The sequence below is a fragment of the Cherax quadricarinatus genome, chromosome 52 (assembly GCF_038502225.1).
Source record: "Cherax quadricarinatus isolate ZL_2023a chromosome 52, ASM3850222v1, whole genome shotgun sequence".
NCBI lineage: Eukaryota > Metazoa > Arthropoda > Malacostraca > Decapoda > Parastacidae > Cherax > Cherax quadricarinatus.
The window spans coordinates 22,772,213-22,788,690 of NC_091343.1; the positions used below are offsets into that span (position 1 = coordinate 22,772,213).

The 16,478-nt window shown below is 38.6% G+C and overlaps 1 protein-coding gene across 3 annotated transcripts in view; it reads left to right on the forward strand.

The window, feature by feature from the left end:
- Positions 1-13,132, forward strand: part of LOC128696897 (protein turtle-like) — a 128,272-nt gene extending 115,140 nt beyond the window's left edge. For all 3 annotated transcript variants that reach the window (XM_070096120.1, XM_070096122.1, XM_070096121.1), the window contains 5 exons: positions 4,897-5,006; positions 5,606-5,789; positions 6,209-6,478; positions 8,598-8,896; positions 10,983-13,132. In XM_070096120.1, the coding sequence (XP_069952221.1) occupies positions 4,897-5,006; positions 5,606-5,789; positions 6,209-6,478; positions 8,598-8,896; positions 10,983-11,216 (1,097 nt within the window). In that variant the 3' untranslated portion in view covers positions 11,217-13,132. The remainder of the gene's footprint in view (positions 1-4,896; positions 5,007-5,605; positions 5,790-6,208; positions 6,479-8,597; positions 8,897-10,982) is intronic.
- Positions 13,133-16,478: the final 3,346 nt, after the last annotated feature.

Sequence of the window (16,478 nt, forward strand, 5' to 3'; positions counted from 1 at the left end):
CGCATGGAAAATTGAACGTACTCAAATTTGATCCAAGATTGGGGGTTAGGAGACCTCTAATTCCTAGGATCAAGAGACCTTCCCCCCTCTTCACTATCATCAAGGCTCCCACCACCCCTTGCAAGGTACCTCGCACCTCTTAGTTAACTTAAACCTTGTGTCTCCTCTTACACATAAACCTTGTGTCTCCTCTTACACATAAACCTTGTGTCTCCTCTTACACATAAACCTTGTGTCTCCTCTTAGATATAAACCTTGTGTCTCCTCTTACACATAAACCTTGTGTCTCCTCTTACACATAAACCTTGTGTCTCCTCTTACACATAAACCTTGTGTCTCCTCTTACACATAAACCTTGTGTCTCCTCTTAGAAATAAACCTTGTGTCTCCTCTTACACATAAACCTTGTGTCTCCTCTTACATATAAACCTTGTGTCTCCTCTTAGACATAAACCTTGTGTCTCCTCTTACACATAAACCTTGTGTCTCCTCTTACACATAAACCTTGTGTCTCCTCTTAGACATAAACCTTGTGTCTCCTCTTACACATAAACCTTGTGTCTCCTCTTAGACATAAACCTTGTGTCTCCTCTTACACATAAACCTTGTGTCTCCTCTTAGACATAAACCTTGTGTCTCCTCTTAGACATAAACCTTGTGTCTTCTCTTAGACATAAACCTTGTGTCTCCTCTTAGACATAAACCTTGTGTCTTCTCTTAGACATAAACATTGTGTCTTCTCTTAGACATAAACCTTGTGTCTCCTCTTAGACATAAACCTTGTGTCTCCTCTTAGACATAAACCTTGTGTCTCCTCTTAGACATAAACCTTGTGTCTTCTCTTAGACATAAACCTTGTGTCTCTTCTTAGACATAAACCTTGTGTCTCCTCTTAGACATAAACCTTTTGTCTCCTCTTACACATAAACCTTGTGTCTCCTCTTAGACATAAACCTTGTGTCTCCTCTTAGACATAAACCTTGTGTCTCCTCTTACACATTAACCTTGTGTCTCCTCTTAGACATAAACCTTGTGTCTCTTCTTAGACATAAACCTTGTGTCTCCTCTTAGACATAAACCTTTTGTCTCCTCTTACACATAAACCTTGTGTCTCCTCTTAGACATAAACCTTGTGTCTCCTCTTAGACATAAACCTTGCGTCTCCTCTTACACATAAACCTTGTGCCTCCTCTTACACATAAACCTTGTGTCTCCTCTTAGACCATAAACCTTGTGTCTTCTCTTACACATAAACCTTGTGTCTCCTCTTAGACATAAACCTTGTGTCTCCTCTTAGACATAAACCTTGTGTCTCCTCTTACACCATAAACCTTGTGTCTCCTCTTAGACATAAACCTTGTGTCTCCTCTTACACCATAAACCTTGTGTCTCCTCTTAGACATAAACCTTGTGTCTCCTCTTAGACATAAACCTTGTGTCCCCTCTTACACATAAACCTTGTGTCTCCACTTAGACATAAACCTTGTGTCTCCTCTTACACATAAACCTTGTGTCTCCTCTTACACATAAACCTTGTGTCTCCTCTTACACATAAACCTTGTGTCTCCTCTTACACATAAACCTTGTGTCTCCTCTTACACATAAACCTTGTGTCTCCTCTTACACATAAACCTTGTGTCTCCTCTTACACATAAACCTTGTGTCTCCTCTTACACATAAACCTTGTGTCTCCTCTTACACATAAACCTTGTGTCCCCTCTTACACATAAACCTTGTGTCTCCTCTTAGACATAAACCTTGTGTCTCCTCTTACACATAAACCTTGTGTCTCCTCTTACACATAAACCTTGTGTCTCCTCTTACACATAAACCTTGTGTCTCCTCTTACACATAAACCTTGTGTCTCCTCTTACACATAAACCTTGTGTCTCCTCTTACACATAAACCTTGTGTCTCCTCTTACACATAAACCTTGTGTCTCCTCTTAGACATAAAACTTGTGTCTCCTCTTACACATAAACCTTGTGTCTCCTCTTACACATAAACCTTGTGTCTCCTCTTACACATAAACCTTGTGTCTCCTCTTACACATAAACCTTGTATCTCCTCTTACACATAAACCTTGTGTCTCCTCTTACACATAAACCTTGTGTCTCCTCTTACACATAAACCTTGTGTCTCCTCTTACACATAAACCTTGTGTCTCCTCTTACACATAAACCTTGTGTCTCCTCTTAGACATAAACCTTGTGTCTCCTCTTACACATAAACCTTGTGTCTCCTCTTACACATAAACCTTGTGTCTCCTCTTACACATAAACCTTGTGTCCCCTCTTACACATAAACCTTGTGTCTCCTCTTAGACATAAACCTTGTGTCTCCTCTTACACATAAACCTTGTGTCTCCTCTTACACATAAACCTTGTGTCTCCTCTTAGACATAAACCTTGTGTCTCCTCTTACACATAAACCTTGTGTCTCCTCTTAGACATAAACCTTGTGTCTCCTCTTAGACATAAACCTTGTGTCTCCTCTTAGACATAAACCTTGTGTCTCCTCTTACACATAAACCTTGTGTCTCCTCTTACACATAAACCTTGTGTCTCCTCTTAGACATAAACCTTGTGTCTCCTCTTACACATAAACCTTGTGTCTCCTCTTACACATAAACCTTGTGTCTCCTCTTACACATAAACCTTGTGTCTCCTCTTACACATAAACCTTGTGTCTCCTCTTAGACATAAACCTTGTGTCTCCTCTTACACATAAACCTTGTGTCTCCTCTTACACATAAACCTTGTGTCTCCTCTTAGACATAAACCTTGTGTCTCCTCTTACACATAAACCTTGTGTCTCCTCTTACACATAAACCTTGTGTCTCCTCTTACACATAAACCTTGTGTCTCCTCTTACACATAAACCTTGTGTCTCCTCTTAGACATAAACCTTGTGTCTCCTCTTACACATAAACCTTGTGTCTCCTCTTACACATAAACCTTGTGTCTCCTCTTACACATAAACCTTGTGTCTCCTCTTACACATAAACCTTGTGTCTCCTCTTACACATAAACCTTGTGTCTCCTCTTACACATAAATCTTGTGTCTCCTCTTAGACATAAACCTTGTGTCTCCTCTTACACATAAACCTTGTGTCTCCTCTTACACATAAACCTTGTGTCTCCTCTTACACATAAACCTTGTGTCTCCCTTTACACATAAACCTTGTGTCTCCTCTTACACATAAACCTTGTGTCTCCTCTTACACATAAACCTCTCCTTGAAATTCTTAGGTTTTACTAATTAAGCAACTTTTTTCCTGATTCAACGTTATTAAAACTTCCCCCGATTCTTGGCCTTGACCTTTGACCCATTAGTTTTCTTTTTTTTTTTAAAGAGCTTAAATAACAGAACATGCTTTTATTTGGAAAAACATCTCGATCTACAAAGAGCGAAACGTTGCCCCAACTTGGGTAAAAACGCAGTTTTCGTCAAATATTTTTTTCCCACACAAGTTGGTCCTCCTCTCATGTTACCTAATAAATTATGTCGTTGTCAAATCACAGGTGAGACTCAAACCTTTGGCAAGTAAGTCCGAAAACTCGCTTGCCTTGTGTACAAACACCACCCGTTCTGGGGCTTCTTAGCAGTCGAGTTTCTTCGATTCTCGCGTCAAACCGTGACTTACTCGGCTGTCACTCTCTTGACTAGTAACGTTGAAAGTTTTGTGGCCTGGTTTGCTTTAAACCTGTTAACAGTGACCCTGGCTGTGATATTATTTAGTTGACTGCTAATATTTTTAATATTATTATTATTATTATTATTATTATTATTATTATTATTATTATTATTATTATTATTATTATTATTATTATTATTATTATTATTTTTATTTTTATTTTTATTATTATGATTATTATTATTATTTTATAACTACTATTATTATTGTTGTTATTATCATTATTATTATTATTGTGTCATTGTTATTATTTTATTACTTTTATTATTATTATTATTATTATTATTATTATTATTATTATTATTATTAATTTTATTATTTTATTTATATTATTATTATTATTATTATTATTATTATTATTATTATTATTATTATTATTATTATTATTATTATTATTATTATTATTATTATTATATTATAACTATTATTTTTGTTGTTGTTATCATTATTATTATTGTCATTATTATTTTATTAATAATTTAATTTTTATTATTATTATTATTATTATTATTATTATTATTATATTATAACTATTATTTTTGTTGTTGTTATCATTATTATTATTGTCATTATTATTTTATTAATAATTTAATTTTTATTATTATTATTATTATTATTATATTATTATTATTATTATTTATTGAAAATCGCTAAGCCCGTAGTAGTGGTACAGCGCCTAGGAAACAATAGACAATCAGGTTCGATCCCAGGAAGAAGGAGTTTCAATTCACTGGATCACGAACCCTCAAGAAGCATCAAGGAACTTCACTTGACTCGAGTCGTGAAGTTTAGGTAAACTTACTTGATTTGTAGTTTTAACTGATTGATAAACCTAATTACTATTACCCTGGTTGGTCTATATGCTATTTTTCTCCCTTATACTATTATTATTATTTCCTGTATATCTATTATACCCCATATTATTATTCTATTGATCTAAATAGCTGCTTAAGCCCCTCTTTTAGTAGTAGTATCCCATCTACCTTTTACTCTCAGTGTACAGCGATATATCTGTGGCTCTAGTACATCCTGAAACAATCTTTTAGACACATCATATCGGTTACTTATTTATCCTCTTTTTCTTAAAATATGATCCCTAAACCCCTTTCTATACAAAGGAAGAAGGAGTTCTTTGAGTTTAATAGGACGATCCTCGTGACCTGTGTACCTGCTGACCGAGTGACCTGTTTCATACTCAGAGCCTCCTGATCTTCTAGAGGGTTGTGTCATCAGGAACCAAACGACTCATTCTGTGTTCGTCTCCTGCAAGGGTGTTCCTACTGTTCTTCCGCGAACGTTCAGTATGGAGGTGAGAAATTGTTACTTTCTATACTGTCCTCAGCGGAATGACTCGTTTACCTTACCTGCATAATGGTCTTTACCATGTGTGTGTGTGTGTGTGTGTGTTCTCCTAATATTCACTAGTGTGTGTGTGTGTGTTCTCCTAATATTCACTAGTGTGTGTGTGTGTGTTCTCCTAATATTCACTAGTGTGTGTGTGTGTGTGTGTGTGTGTGTGTGTGTACATATTTACCAACTGATTCACAAATGTCCAGAAATATAGAAGAAATGTATGCATTCAACTCTCCCTATCTCTAATAATGACTCCAGATCCAGTATGTGGATAGATTCTTGCTTCATTCCAACGCATTATTTATTTATAATGTGCTAAACAACCACTAGAGGAGTTGAATGAAAGCTCTAGGCCTTTCATGTTGCAATTAACGCATTTTCAGGAGCTTCCGATTCATTTCTGCAATATTGCAAGCTACTGAAGATGTGTTGATTGCAACACGAAAGGCCCAGGGCTTCCCTTCAACTTCCACTGTGGTTGTCTAGCATCTTCTATCGTTTGTTCTCAATTATTGCATAATTATATATAATGTATATATGAACTTAACCCTGCAGGTGAGGAACTCTGAGGACCTTCACCTGGTGACCAAAGTGACCAACACAACGCCACACTTCGTAGCTTCAGGTCTGGACCCAGGTACAGCTTACACTCTCCACGTGGCCGTCCACAGTCCCATGGGAGCCTCATCACCCATCAAGCTTCAGGCCTTCACCGTCAAGACGGCCGAAAAGAGAATGGGTAAGAAGCTATTCCCATTGTGCATGAAAACTGCAAGTCACAAAACCGTGGCTGGAATAATGGCCCAGGATGGATCGAAACGTCCTTTAAAGCTAGGCCAATTTGAGTCATACAGATCCTGGGCAATGACAGGTTTGATTAGAGATAAGGGAGGATAGCTAGAACTCTTGATCAGGTGTCCTACAAGGCAACCTTATTTAAAGATTAATTACCTTGAAAAACAAGGTAATCTGTTGAAGACGTAACAGACGTACAATAAAATATATTAGAATTAGGTACTCATAGGAATATATTTCACATTAACCTATACACTAAAACACTTCATTATTTCCTTAAAGGCAAGTCATTCCGTGTTTATGTTCTTTGCAAACGCAGATTCATATAAACTTTGACAAACACATCTGCTCGTTCTTCCTCAGGCTTCAGCGAACCAGCAGAGGAAGTGTTGGGAGTATCTCCGCTGATAGCTGTGGTTGCTGGAGCTGCGGTAGCTATCGTCATCACCCTGGTGGTGATCCTGGGACTGGCTATAAAGCACTGTCCCAGAAGAAGAGCACCGCCAGATGCGCCAACCTACGCCCACGGTTCACTCGTCTCTGACACGTCTCCCAAAGAGACCATCAGTACCTTCAGCAGACCGTCACCCGCATCGGAGGACCGAAACCCAGACCTTATCCCGCTTAAAGAAGGTAAATAATCCATGTACAAAAATGTAATCAACTTTGGTCAGTACTACAAACAAACCCACAATGAAAATTAAACAATCTAAAGAGAGCCTCAACTACTGGCCGATATCTCGAGAACTTCTCTTACTCTCCGTTTCCTTTTATTTACTTGGGTTCACCTGTACGAAAGCAAATATTGTATAGTGTCATTTTTGTTACTAAATTAGTTCTCATACAGGTAAACCTGGCTATTAAATAAGAGAATATTAACGTAAGCATGCATACACACTCTATGGATCAGGGAATACCTGACAGAGAGGCAACAACGAGTCGTACGTGACGAGGTGTCAGAGTGGGCGCCTGTGACTAGCGGGGTCCCACAGGGGTCAGTCCTAGGATCAGTGTTATTTTTGGTATATGTGAATGACATGACGAAAGGGATAGACTCAGAAGTGTCCCTGTTTGCAGACGATGTGAAGTTAATGAGGAGAATTAAATCGGATGAGGATTAGACAGGACTACAAAGAGACCTAGACAGGCTGCAAGCATGGTCCAGCAACTGGCTCCTTGAATTTAACCCCGCCAAATGCAATGTCGTGAAGATCGGGGAAGGGTAAAGAAGACCGCAGACAGAGTACAGGTCAGGTGGCCAAAGACTGCAAACCTCACTCAAGGAAAAGGATCTTGGGGTGAGTATAATACCGAGCACATCTCCTGAGGCGCTCAACCAGATAACTGCTGCAGCATATGGACGCCTGGCAAACCAGAGAATAACATTCCGATACCTCATTAAGGAATCGTTCAAGATTCTGTACACCGTGTACGTCAGGCCCATACTGGAGTATGCAGCACCAGTTTCGAACCCACACCTGATCAAGCACGTCAAGAAATTAGAGAAAGTGCAAAGGTTTGCAACAAGGCTAGTTCCAGAGCTAAGGGGAATACCCTACGAAGAAAGGTTAAGGGAAATCGGCCTGACGACACTGGAGGACAGGAGAGTTAGGGGAGACATGATAACGACATACAAAATACTGCGGGGAATTGACAAGGTGGACAGAGACAGGATGTTCCAAAGATGGGACACAGAAACAAGGGATCACAATTGGAAGATGAGGACTCAGATGAGTCAGAGTTGTTAGGAAACATTTCTTCGGTCATAGAGTTGTCAGGAAGTGGAATAGTCTGGAAAGTGATGTAGTGGAGGCAGAAACCATACATAGTTTTAAGACGAGGTATAATAAAGCTCATGGAGCAGGGGGAGAGAGAGGACCTAGTAGCGATCAGTGAAGCAGAGCCAGGAGCTATGATTCGACCCCTGCAACCACAAATAGGTAAGTACATCAACACTGATGACAAACCCTGCTTCACGAATTTAATGTAGTTATGTGAGAGACTGTGTATGAAGACCGTTGACACGGTGCTTACCAAAGACTGATCTGACTCACGAAATCGTAATGACACGATTGCAAACAAACCATACCACGGGGGTTCAATCCCCGCCCATGGTATGGAAAAACTGATCTACAAACTAGAAGAAATGTCACTAGTAACAAGAAAAAGACTTTCAGCATCCCATGGAATATCAGAAGTATAGGGAAGAAGCAGCAGGAGAAGGAGCTTATACTGGTGTAAATTAGTACCCCAGAAGTCCAGATTTAGGTGCAATACTCTTTCTTATACGGTATTATTTGCTCAGCCAGTAGGAAGGGATGTATTATTTTGTGCCCCTCTTTGCATCTGAGAAAAATAGAAACGCAAGGTGATAGATGATAGACTACGTCAAGGACGCAAGATAGTTGGTGATAGATCGCGTGAAGATCGCAAAAGGGTGAGTGATAGACTGCGTGAAGAACGCAAGAGGGTGAGTGATAGACTACGTAAAGAACGCAAGAGGGTGAGTGATAGACTGCGTGAAGAACGCAGGAGGGTGAGTGATAGACTGCGTGAAGAACGCAGGAGGGTGAGTGATAGACTGCGTGAAGAACGCAAGAGGGTGAGTGATAGACTGCGTGAAGAACGGAAGAGGGTGATAGACTGCAGGAAAAATGCATGATACTAGGTGACAGACAGGGTGAAGATCACAATATTATATGCAATAATCTTGTTTGAAAATTTACTTATCAAGTCAGTATATACTGAACAGAATGCGACTACCAGCTGGAAGAACTACGCGTGCCCAGCTGTCAGGTGGTGAGTGGCGTGCCCTCGTGTCACCCGCTGACCTCCCTGAGTTCCACCCTGGGCGCAACTTCACCGGCTGTGGTGGTGGTGCCATCTGTGGGTGGCGGGGCAGCCACCACCTGCCACCAGCAACAGGAGTGGGACGCCTACTACCAGCACCAGCTGCAGCATCACCACCACCACCACCGCCACCACCACCAGCACCACCAGCCACCACCACCGGCCTCTTCCCTGGCCTCCTTCACTCACCACTCCTGCGAGGTCTCTCCTTACTAATTACATCTGTAATTAAAATCTGCAAAAGAAGGGTCATTTAATGCAGATTTTTTTTTAATTATAGTATTTTGGTTGTTATGTTCTTAATAATTTATATTATTGCTTATTTCGTAATTTTAGTACTACTGGATTCCTGGAAAAGCGCTAAATCCGTAGGAGATATGCAGCACCTGCGTGAATTTATTGTGTAATTTTATTATTGTTCCCTTAGAAAGGAGCGCAATGCGAACTAATTATCTTGAGTCTTTGCGGGAGATGAGCTCTAGTTCCTGGGCCCGTCTCTTGACTTCAGAGCAAAGAGGATCCATCTATTGCCAAAAACATATTTATATTATTTTTTTTAAAACTTCAATGGCCTGTGTTTCCAATATGTTTTTCCAAAGTTTGGAATTCTTTCCTTTTCGAAGTTGCTTTCTTTTTCAAAGTTGCTTTCTTTTTCAAAGTTGCTTTCTTTTTCAAAGTTGCTTTCTTTTTCAAAGTTGCTTTCTTTTTCAATGTTACTTTCTTTTTCAAAGTTGCTTTCTTTTTCAATGTTACTTTCTTTTTCAAAGTTGCTTTCTTTTTCAAAGTTGCTTTCTTTTTCAAAGTTGCTTTCTTTTTCAAAGTTGCTTTCTTTTTCAAAGTTGCTTTCTTTTTCAAAGTTGCTTTCTTTTTCAAAGTTGCTTTCTTTTTCAATGTTGCTTTCTTTTTCAAAGTTGCTTTCTTTTTCTTTCTTTTTCAAAGTTGCTTTCTTTTTCAATGTTACTTTCTTTTTCAAAGTTGCTTTCTTTTTCAAAGTTGCTTTCTTTTTCAAAGTTGCTTTCTTTTTCAAAGTTGCTTTCTTTTTCAATGTTACTTTCTTTTTCAAAGTTGCTTTCTTTTTCAAAGTTGCTTTCTTTTTCAAAGTTGCTTTCTTTATCCTACTATACAGGGGTCACGTCCCTTTGCATTCTGACTTTCCTCTCGTCATTCTTCACGTGGAATCCTTTAAGTATACAGCAGTGCTCAATGACACCTGCGGATTTAGCGTTTTCCATGATCCTCAGTAAGTGGAATCTGTTTTAAGCTCAGCTGGAAAAGTCTTCGTAAAGTCTTTTACTTCTGATAGTTTAAGCTTTCATCTTGTTTTATATTCCAGGTAGTTCCAGTTTTATTACCTTTTAGTGCTACATTTTGACTTTTTTGGGGGGGAGACCATCTCTTTCCATTTGTTTTATGTACATTGCTGTTGGAATTCTCCTGAGTCTGTTTACGAGGGGGCTAGTCAGGGGTGTGTGTGTGTGTGTGTGTGTGTGTGTGTGTGTGTGTGTGTGTGTGTGTGTGTGTGTGTGTGTGTGTGTGTGTGTGTGTGTGTGTGTGTGTGTGTGTGTGTGTGTGTGTGTGTGTGTGTGTGTGTGTGTGTGTGTGTGTGTGTGTGTGTGTGTGTGTGTTCGTGTGTATGTGGGTAAATAATTATGGTTGGACATTTTGTTTTAGTGATTTCTGGAAACCAGCCCACCAAATTTAACCCAGTTTGCTGTGGCGATTACTCGCCTCAAACTATATCTTTTTGTGAGCCTAATTTACATATTATTGGATAAAATGCATCATTATCACGCTGGTGTGGGCGTTCCACCAGACATAATTTGTTTCTCTGAAAACTTTGAGATAATTCTATAAATATTGATGAGCTGTGGTACTGAGATCATTAAACTCAAGATTTTGATGATTCCTCACTAGTTTATTATTTGTATATTTTTTACAAGTTTGCATGACGATCTCGGATTGTATATATATAATCAATAACAAACTGCGGCTAGCCGGGGGATCGAACCCGTGTTGTTTTAGCCCGCCTCGTGAGAAGAGTGAAAATTCGCGACTCTCTAAATCATATATATAGCATATATATAACACCACTGATGACCATTAATATAACATAACACCACTAATTATCCTTAACACCACTAATCACATAATGCCATTAATGACCATTAACACCTATAACCACATTTAACACCACTATTCACCCTATGCACTGCTAGTCACCACTAACACCACTAATATCTATTACTAATATTAATGGACACTGACAGGAAGACCGTGTGTCCCACAGGTCCTGGGACCGCCGCCACCACCCCATCAAGACCACCTGATGGTCTCCTCTCACTACCCACCTGTTACGGGCAGCGTGGGCGGGTACCCCACGCCCACACCCCCACCTGCCCACTTCGGGGCATCAGAGGAAACACCCACTTCCTCCTCCTCGCCCCTCCTAGACCCACACGCCCATCTTCACGCCCATCAGGACTACGGAGTGGAAACGTTCCGACACGAAAGTAGTGTATAGTGTGACCAAGTCTCGGGCGTCTAGTGGATATAATATTCTTCGTCTTCAGAGGACTGCCAAGTCACTGAATGTTTACCCCCTGAAGCCAATACAACGTCAGAGGAGACTCGTGAAGCCACTGAGTCTTCACTCCTGAAGCCAATACATCGTCAGAGGAGACTCGTGAAGCCACTGAGTCTTCACTCCTGAAGCCAATACGTCGTGTTAGAGGACTCCTGAAGCCACTGAGTCAATACGTCGTCAGAGGACTCCTGAAGCCACTGAGTCTTCACTCCTAAAGTCAATACGTAGCCAGAGAACTGCTTAAGGCACTGCGTCTTCAGAGTACTCGTGCAGCCACTATATATTCAGAGAATTGTTGAAGCCAGTACGTCTTCAAAGAACTGCTGAAGCCACGGGTACTTATCAAAACTTTGTGAATCTCAACTTTAACTAATTTTCTACAAAGGTAAAAAGAAAAACACTTGGAGTAATATATGTAAGACGTTCGGTGTGCGAATTTAATCAAGGAAATTTTTTGGGGTGCAGTATCACCCAGAAAGCGGAAGGAAATTACAGATGAAAGTGAGGGGCTTGTACCAGAAGAAAGATAAACAAAGAATTTTAAAGATATGCCAAACTATAGAGATGATTATGTGGTTCCAGGGAGAGACTCGTCTGTGTTAAAAGATGATGGCATTCCTGTGCGAAGTGACTTGACGAGAGAGCAGAGTAACTTACCTGACTGTATGTAAATGTTAACCTGTTTAAGGGGTTTGATTAACCTCTCCATAAGAATTACCTATTTCAGGGAAGTACAGGCCAAAAAGGTGTGTAACACACGCACACACATACACACACACACACACGGAGAGTGAGGTAAGGAAAAAATAATGGCATATCAAGAGTTGATGTGTGGGTAGCGGAGCACTGTACTCAGCATACTCCAACATTATTTAGAGTTGAAATGTTGGATTATGGACTCTATATTTCCCTTTTTAAAGAGACATGTGCCAAGGGTTTCACTAGGTTGGAAACATCTTGGTTCCGTCTGGTAGTGGTAGTGATGCCGATGATCGCTGATTCCAGTCAGAGTCTTCAGGATCTGTCTTCTGTAACAATAAGACTGGCGTACCGACACTATGAATCACGCACATATTGTGTGTTGCCACAGGTTGATCAGTTAGCGTAACCTGAGTATGTTATTTGGGCGCCGCCTCGCCTACCGATCCACTGGCTCCCACGCCTGACCACAGCTTGAACCACACAGACCTTACAAACAACAGCGAAGACCAAACCTTGGAATCTGTCGCTACCATGTCCCGTGGCTTAGCCCCGTCTCTTTCCCTTCTTCTCTTGCCCTTTCCCTCCTACCCACTATTATTCATTCTGGGAGTGACTGACATAATCTTCACAGGAAATGATATATACACCAGTACTACAGCTAATTGGCTGTGTACGTAAAGGTCTCCTAATGTTAGGAGTGTCTTTTTCACGGTATTAATACAGCAGTCTTTAAGTCAAAAACCATTCATGACATAATTAGACATAGGCACACGCAACCAATTAGCAGCAGTGGCGGTGTATTCATCATTGCATGTGCAATGTATGATAAACAACACATCAAGCCGTGTATCTGTGTGTACTTTTTTTATCATTTATAAAGTACAGCCCTGTACGTTTGTAAGGCACACATTACAAACAATGTATGCGTCATTCACGAGGACAAACATAAACACATTATTAAAGAGAGGGGAATAAAAAAAAAGAGGAATCAGTGCACATCGGCACATAGACACTACTAAACGGAACCAGGTACTTTCAACTTAACAAATCCTGGGCATAACTTATCCTACGTGTTAAATACCCACCCCGTAATCCATCAACAATTCAAACAAATAGAACAACGGAATAAGTGTGACGCTCTGCTATCCGTATCATCTGCACCTGACATATATGTATATATATATGTCGTGCCGAATATGTAAAACTGGTCAATTAGCAAGAACTCATTTAAAATTAAGTCCTTTCTGAAATTTTCTCTTATACGTTTAAAGATATATTTTTTCATTAATGTTAATGTAAAAATTTATAATTTTGCAGCAAAAGTAACTTAGAAAACTTACCTAACCTTATTATAACAAGAACAATTTATTTTAGCCTAATCCAACAAAATATATTTTAGATTTGCTTACAATAATTTAATACTAAACAAGCACAGTGAAATATATTTTTTTCGATAGGTTCAGAATGATTTTGGCGAAATTATTGCATACGCAAATTTTCACTTGTGCTATATGGCAAGATGAGCGTTGCCATTTAAGCCAAGATGGCAAGTTCTGCTTATTCGGCACGACATATATATATATATATATATATATATATATATATATATATATATATATATATATATATATATATATATATATATATATATATATATATATATATATATATATATATATATATATATATATATATATATATATATATATATATATATATATATATATATAATTTATGTGTGAATATTGGTTAAACTTCGAAGATTTTTAACTTAACAAGTTCTACCACAATAATCCAGACTTAAGCTGACTGGAATCCAGGATTAAAGTTGTAAACTTTATTCAAGAAAGCTCTCTACTGAAGCAGGAAAGCTTAAAAATGTGCAACTGTGAGCTTAGCTCCCCTGGCCTCGGAAAGTCGTTTTAAGACTTTGTAAGACTGGTTTTAAGACCTAATTAGGGCTTGCTGAGGTGATATTCCTACCTGGCATCCAGGTATTAAAAATAATCATTTGGTTTCCGCGAGCTGTGAAGTGTACTAAGGGGTCGTTACTACTTCTGGAAAGCATACTTAAGAGTCGTTACTACTTCTGGAAAGCATACTTAAGGGTCGTTACTACTTCTGGAAAGCATACTTAAGGGTCGTTACTACTTCTGGAAAGCATACTTAAGGGTTGTTACTACTTCTGGAAAGCATACTTAAGAGTCGTTACTACTTCTGGAAAGCATACTTAAGGGTCGTTACTACTTCTGGAAAGCATACTTAAGGGTTGTTACTACTTCTGGAAAGCATAATTAAGGGTCGTTACTATCCTGAAAAAAGTGTACTTAAGGATCGTTACTAATAATGAAAGGAGTGCTTGAGGTTCGTTACTGCTCCTGTAAAGTATACTTAAGGGTCATTACTATCCTGAAAAGTGTACTTATGAATCATTACTACTACTACTAAAATGACTAAGGTTCGTTACTACTGCTGAAAAGTATATTTAAGGGACGTTCCTAATACTGGAAAGTGTACGTAGGGGTCGTTACCACTACTGATAAATGTTCTTGAGAGACGTTACTATTACTGAGACGAGTGACTAAGGGTCGTTTCTGTTGTTCTTCCATGTGTTGCTAATAAAAACATATTATTATAATTATAATTATTATTATTATTATTATTATTATTATTATTATTATTATTATTATTATTATTATTATTATTATTATGGGATGTTGTACATAAATGGTACACAATACCGACAAGATGAAGATTTTGAATTTGTGCAACATCTGGGCATCTCTATTTGTAGACGTTTCGCCATCCAGTGACTTTCTCAATATAAAATCAAGGACTTAATAAAAAGACTGTAGAACTATAAGCGAAAGACGAAGTAATCAGTCCCTCCACCTTGGAGTTGGTGAAGACTACCCATCCCCCACCCATCCCCCACCCATCCCCCACCCATCCCCCACCCATCCCCCACCCATCCCCCACCCATCCCCCACCCATCCCCCACCCATCCCCCACCCATCCTCTTGAAGGAAGGACGGGAAAATCAGGAGAGGATGATACTACAGAGAAGTTTCTCTCTCTCTCTCTCTCTCTCTCTCTCTCTCTCTCTCTCTCTCTCTCTCTCTCTCTCTGTTGAGCTTCAAAAACACAGTTACTTTTATTTAATTACCTTGATTTAGTTTCTAGAAACTCAAGAGTTTTCACATGTATATATATATATATATATATATATATATATATATATATATATATATATATATATATATATATATATATATATATATATATATATATATATATATATATATATATATATATATATGATAAATTAAGAAAGCTTATGTTGTTTAATTAATGACAAAGTGTTTGACAGTTGCAACTGAAAGCCGTAAAGACATTTCAGATTTTCAGTTATGCTTATTTCTTTGAGACAGAATCTGGCAAAGTTGGTATAAAACAACATATTTGGTCATTCCCAAAACCTGGGACGTCTGAAACATCGACTCTAGCACTCTTTGTTTACCTAGATGAACAAGAAGAGTAACTCCGGGCTTTCAAAATAGCCAGGTCCTATAAAAGTGTACGTCCCTCATAACAATATTAGCAGTGAGAGAGCACCTGTCAAAGACCCAGTGGCAGGCTAAGAGAACCTAGATCTTCGTCGGGCATAAACTGGGGCACCCAACTTCGGTGCCTTCGCCTGACTACGTATGTCATGTGACCAGAGAAGCTGATAATGTGTTCGGCTATCAGAACTTGACAATTAAACTGTCTCTTTATGTTCTAAATTTGCTTTTCTCCAAAAGGTTATAAACTTTTCAGGAAAGAGTCGTTTATTGTGTATCATTTTACAGTGCTCACTGACGAAATATTTTAAATATTTTCTCAATATTTTAATTCGTTATTATTATTATTATTATTATTATTATTATTATTATTATTATTATTATTATTATTATTATTATTATTATTATTATTATTATTATTATTATTATTATTATTATTATTATTATTACTATCATTTTTATTATTTTCATTATTTATTCAAATATTTATTATCTTAATTATTTAAAATTTCGTTTTCCACCGAAGTCGGGCGATATGAGAAGAAAACATTGGCCATCTGTCTTTCCAGGACACTTGTAACACGGTACAAAGTGTTAGGTGAAGAGATTACATGACCTAACCTGGAAACCTCAAGCCTTGTTAGACTGCTTCCTCAGAGTGTCTTGCTCGCGCTTCTGGAGGATCTAAAATTCCTTCGATCATTTGCCTTCCCTCCTGTCCAGCACTCGCACCCACACACACACACACACACTCACACACACACACACACACACACACACACACACACACACACACACACACACACACACACACACACACACACAGAGTCAGAGAGATATTAGGAAGTATTTCTTCAGTCATAGAGTTGTCAGGCAGTGGAATAGCCTAGAAAGTGATGTAGTGGAGGCAGGAACTATACATAGTTTTAAGACG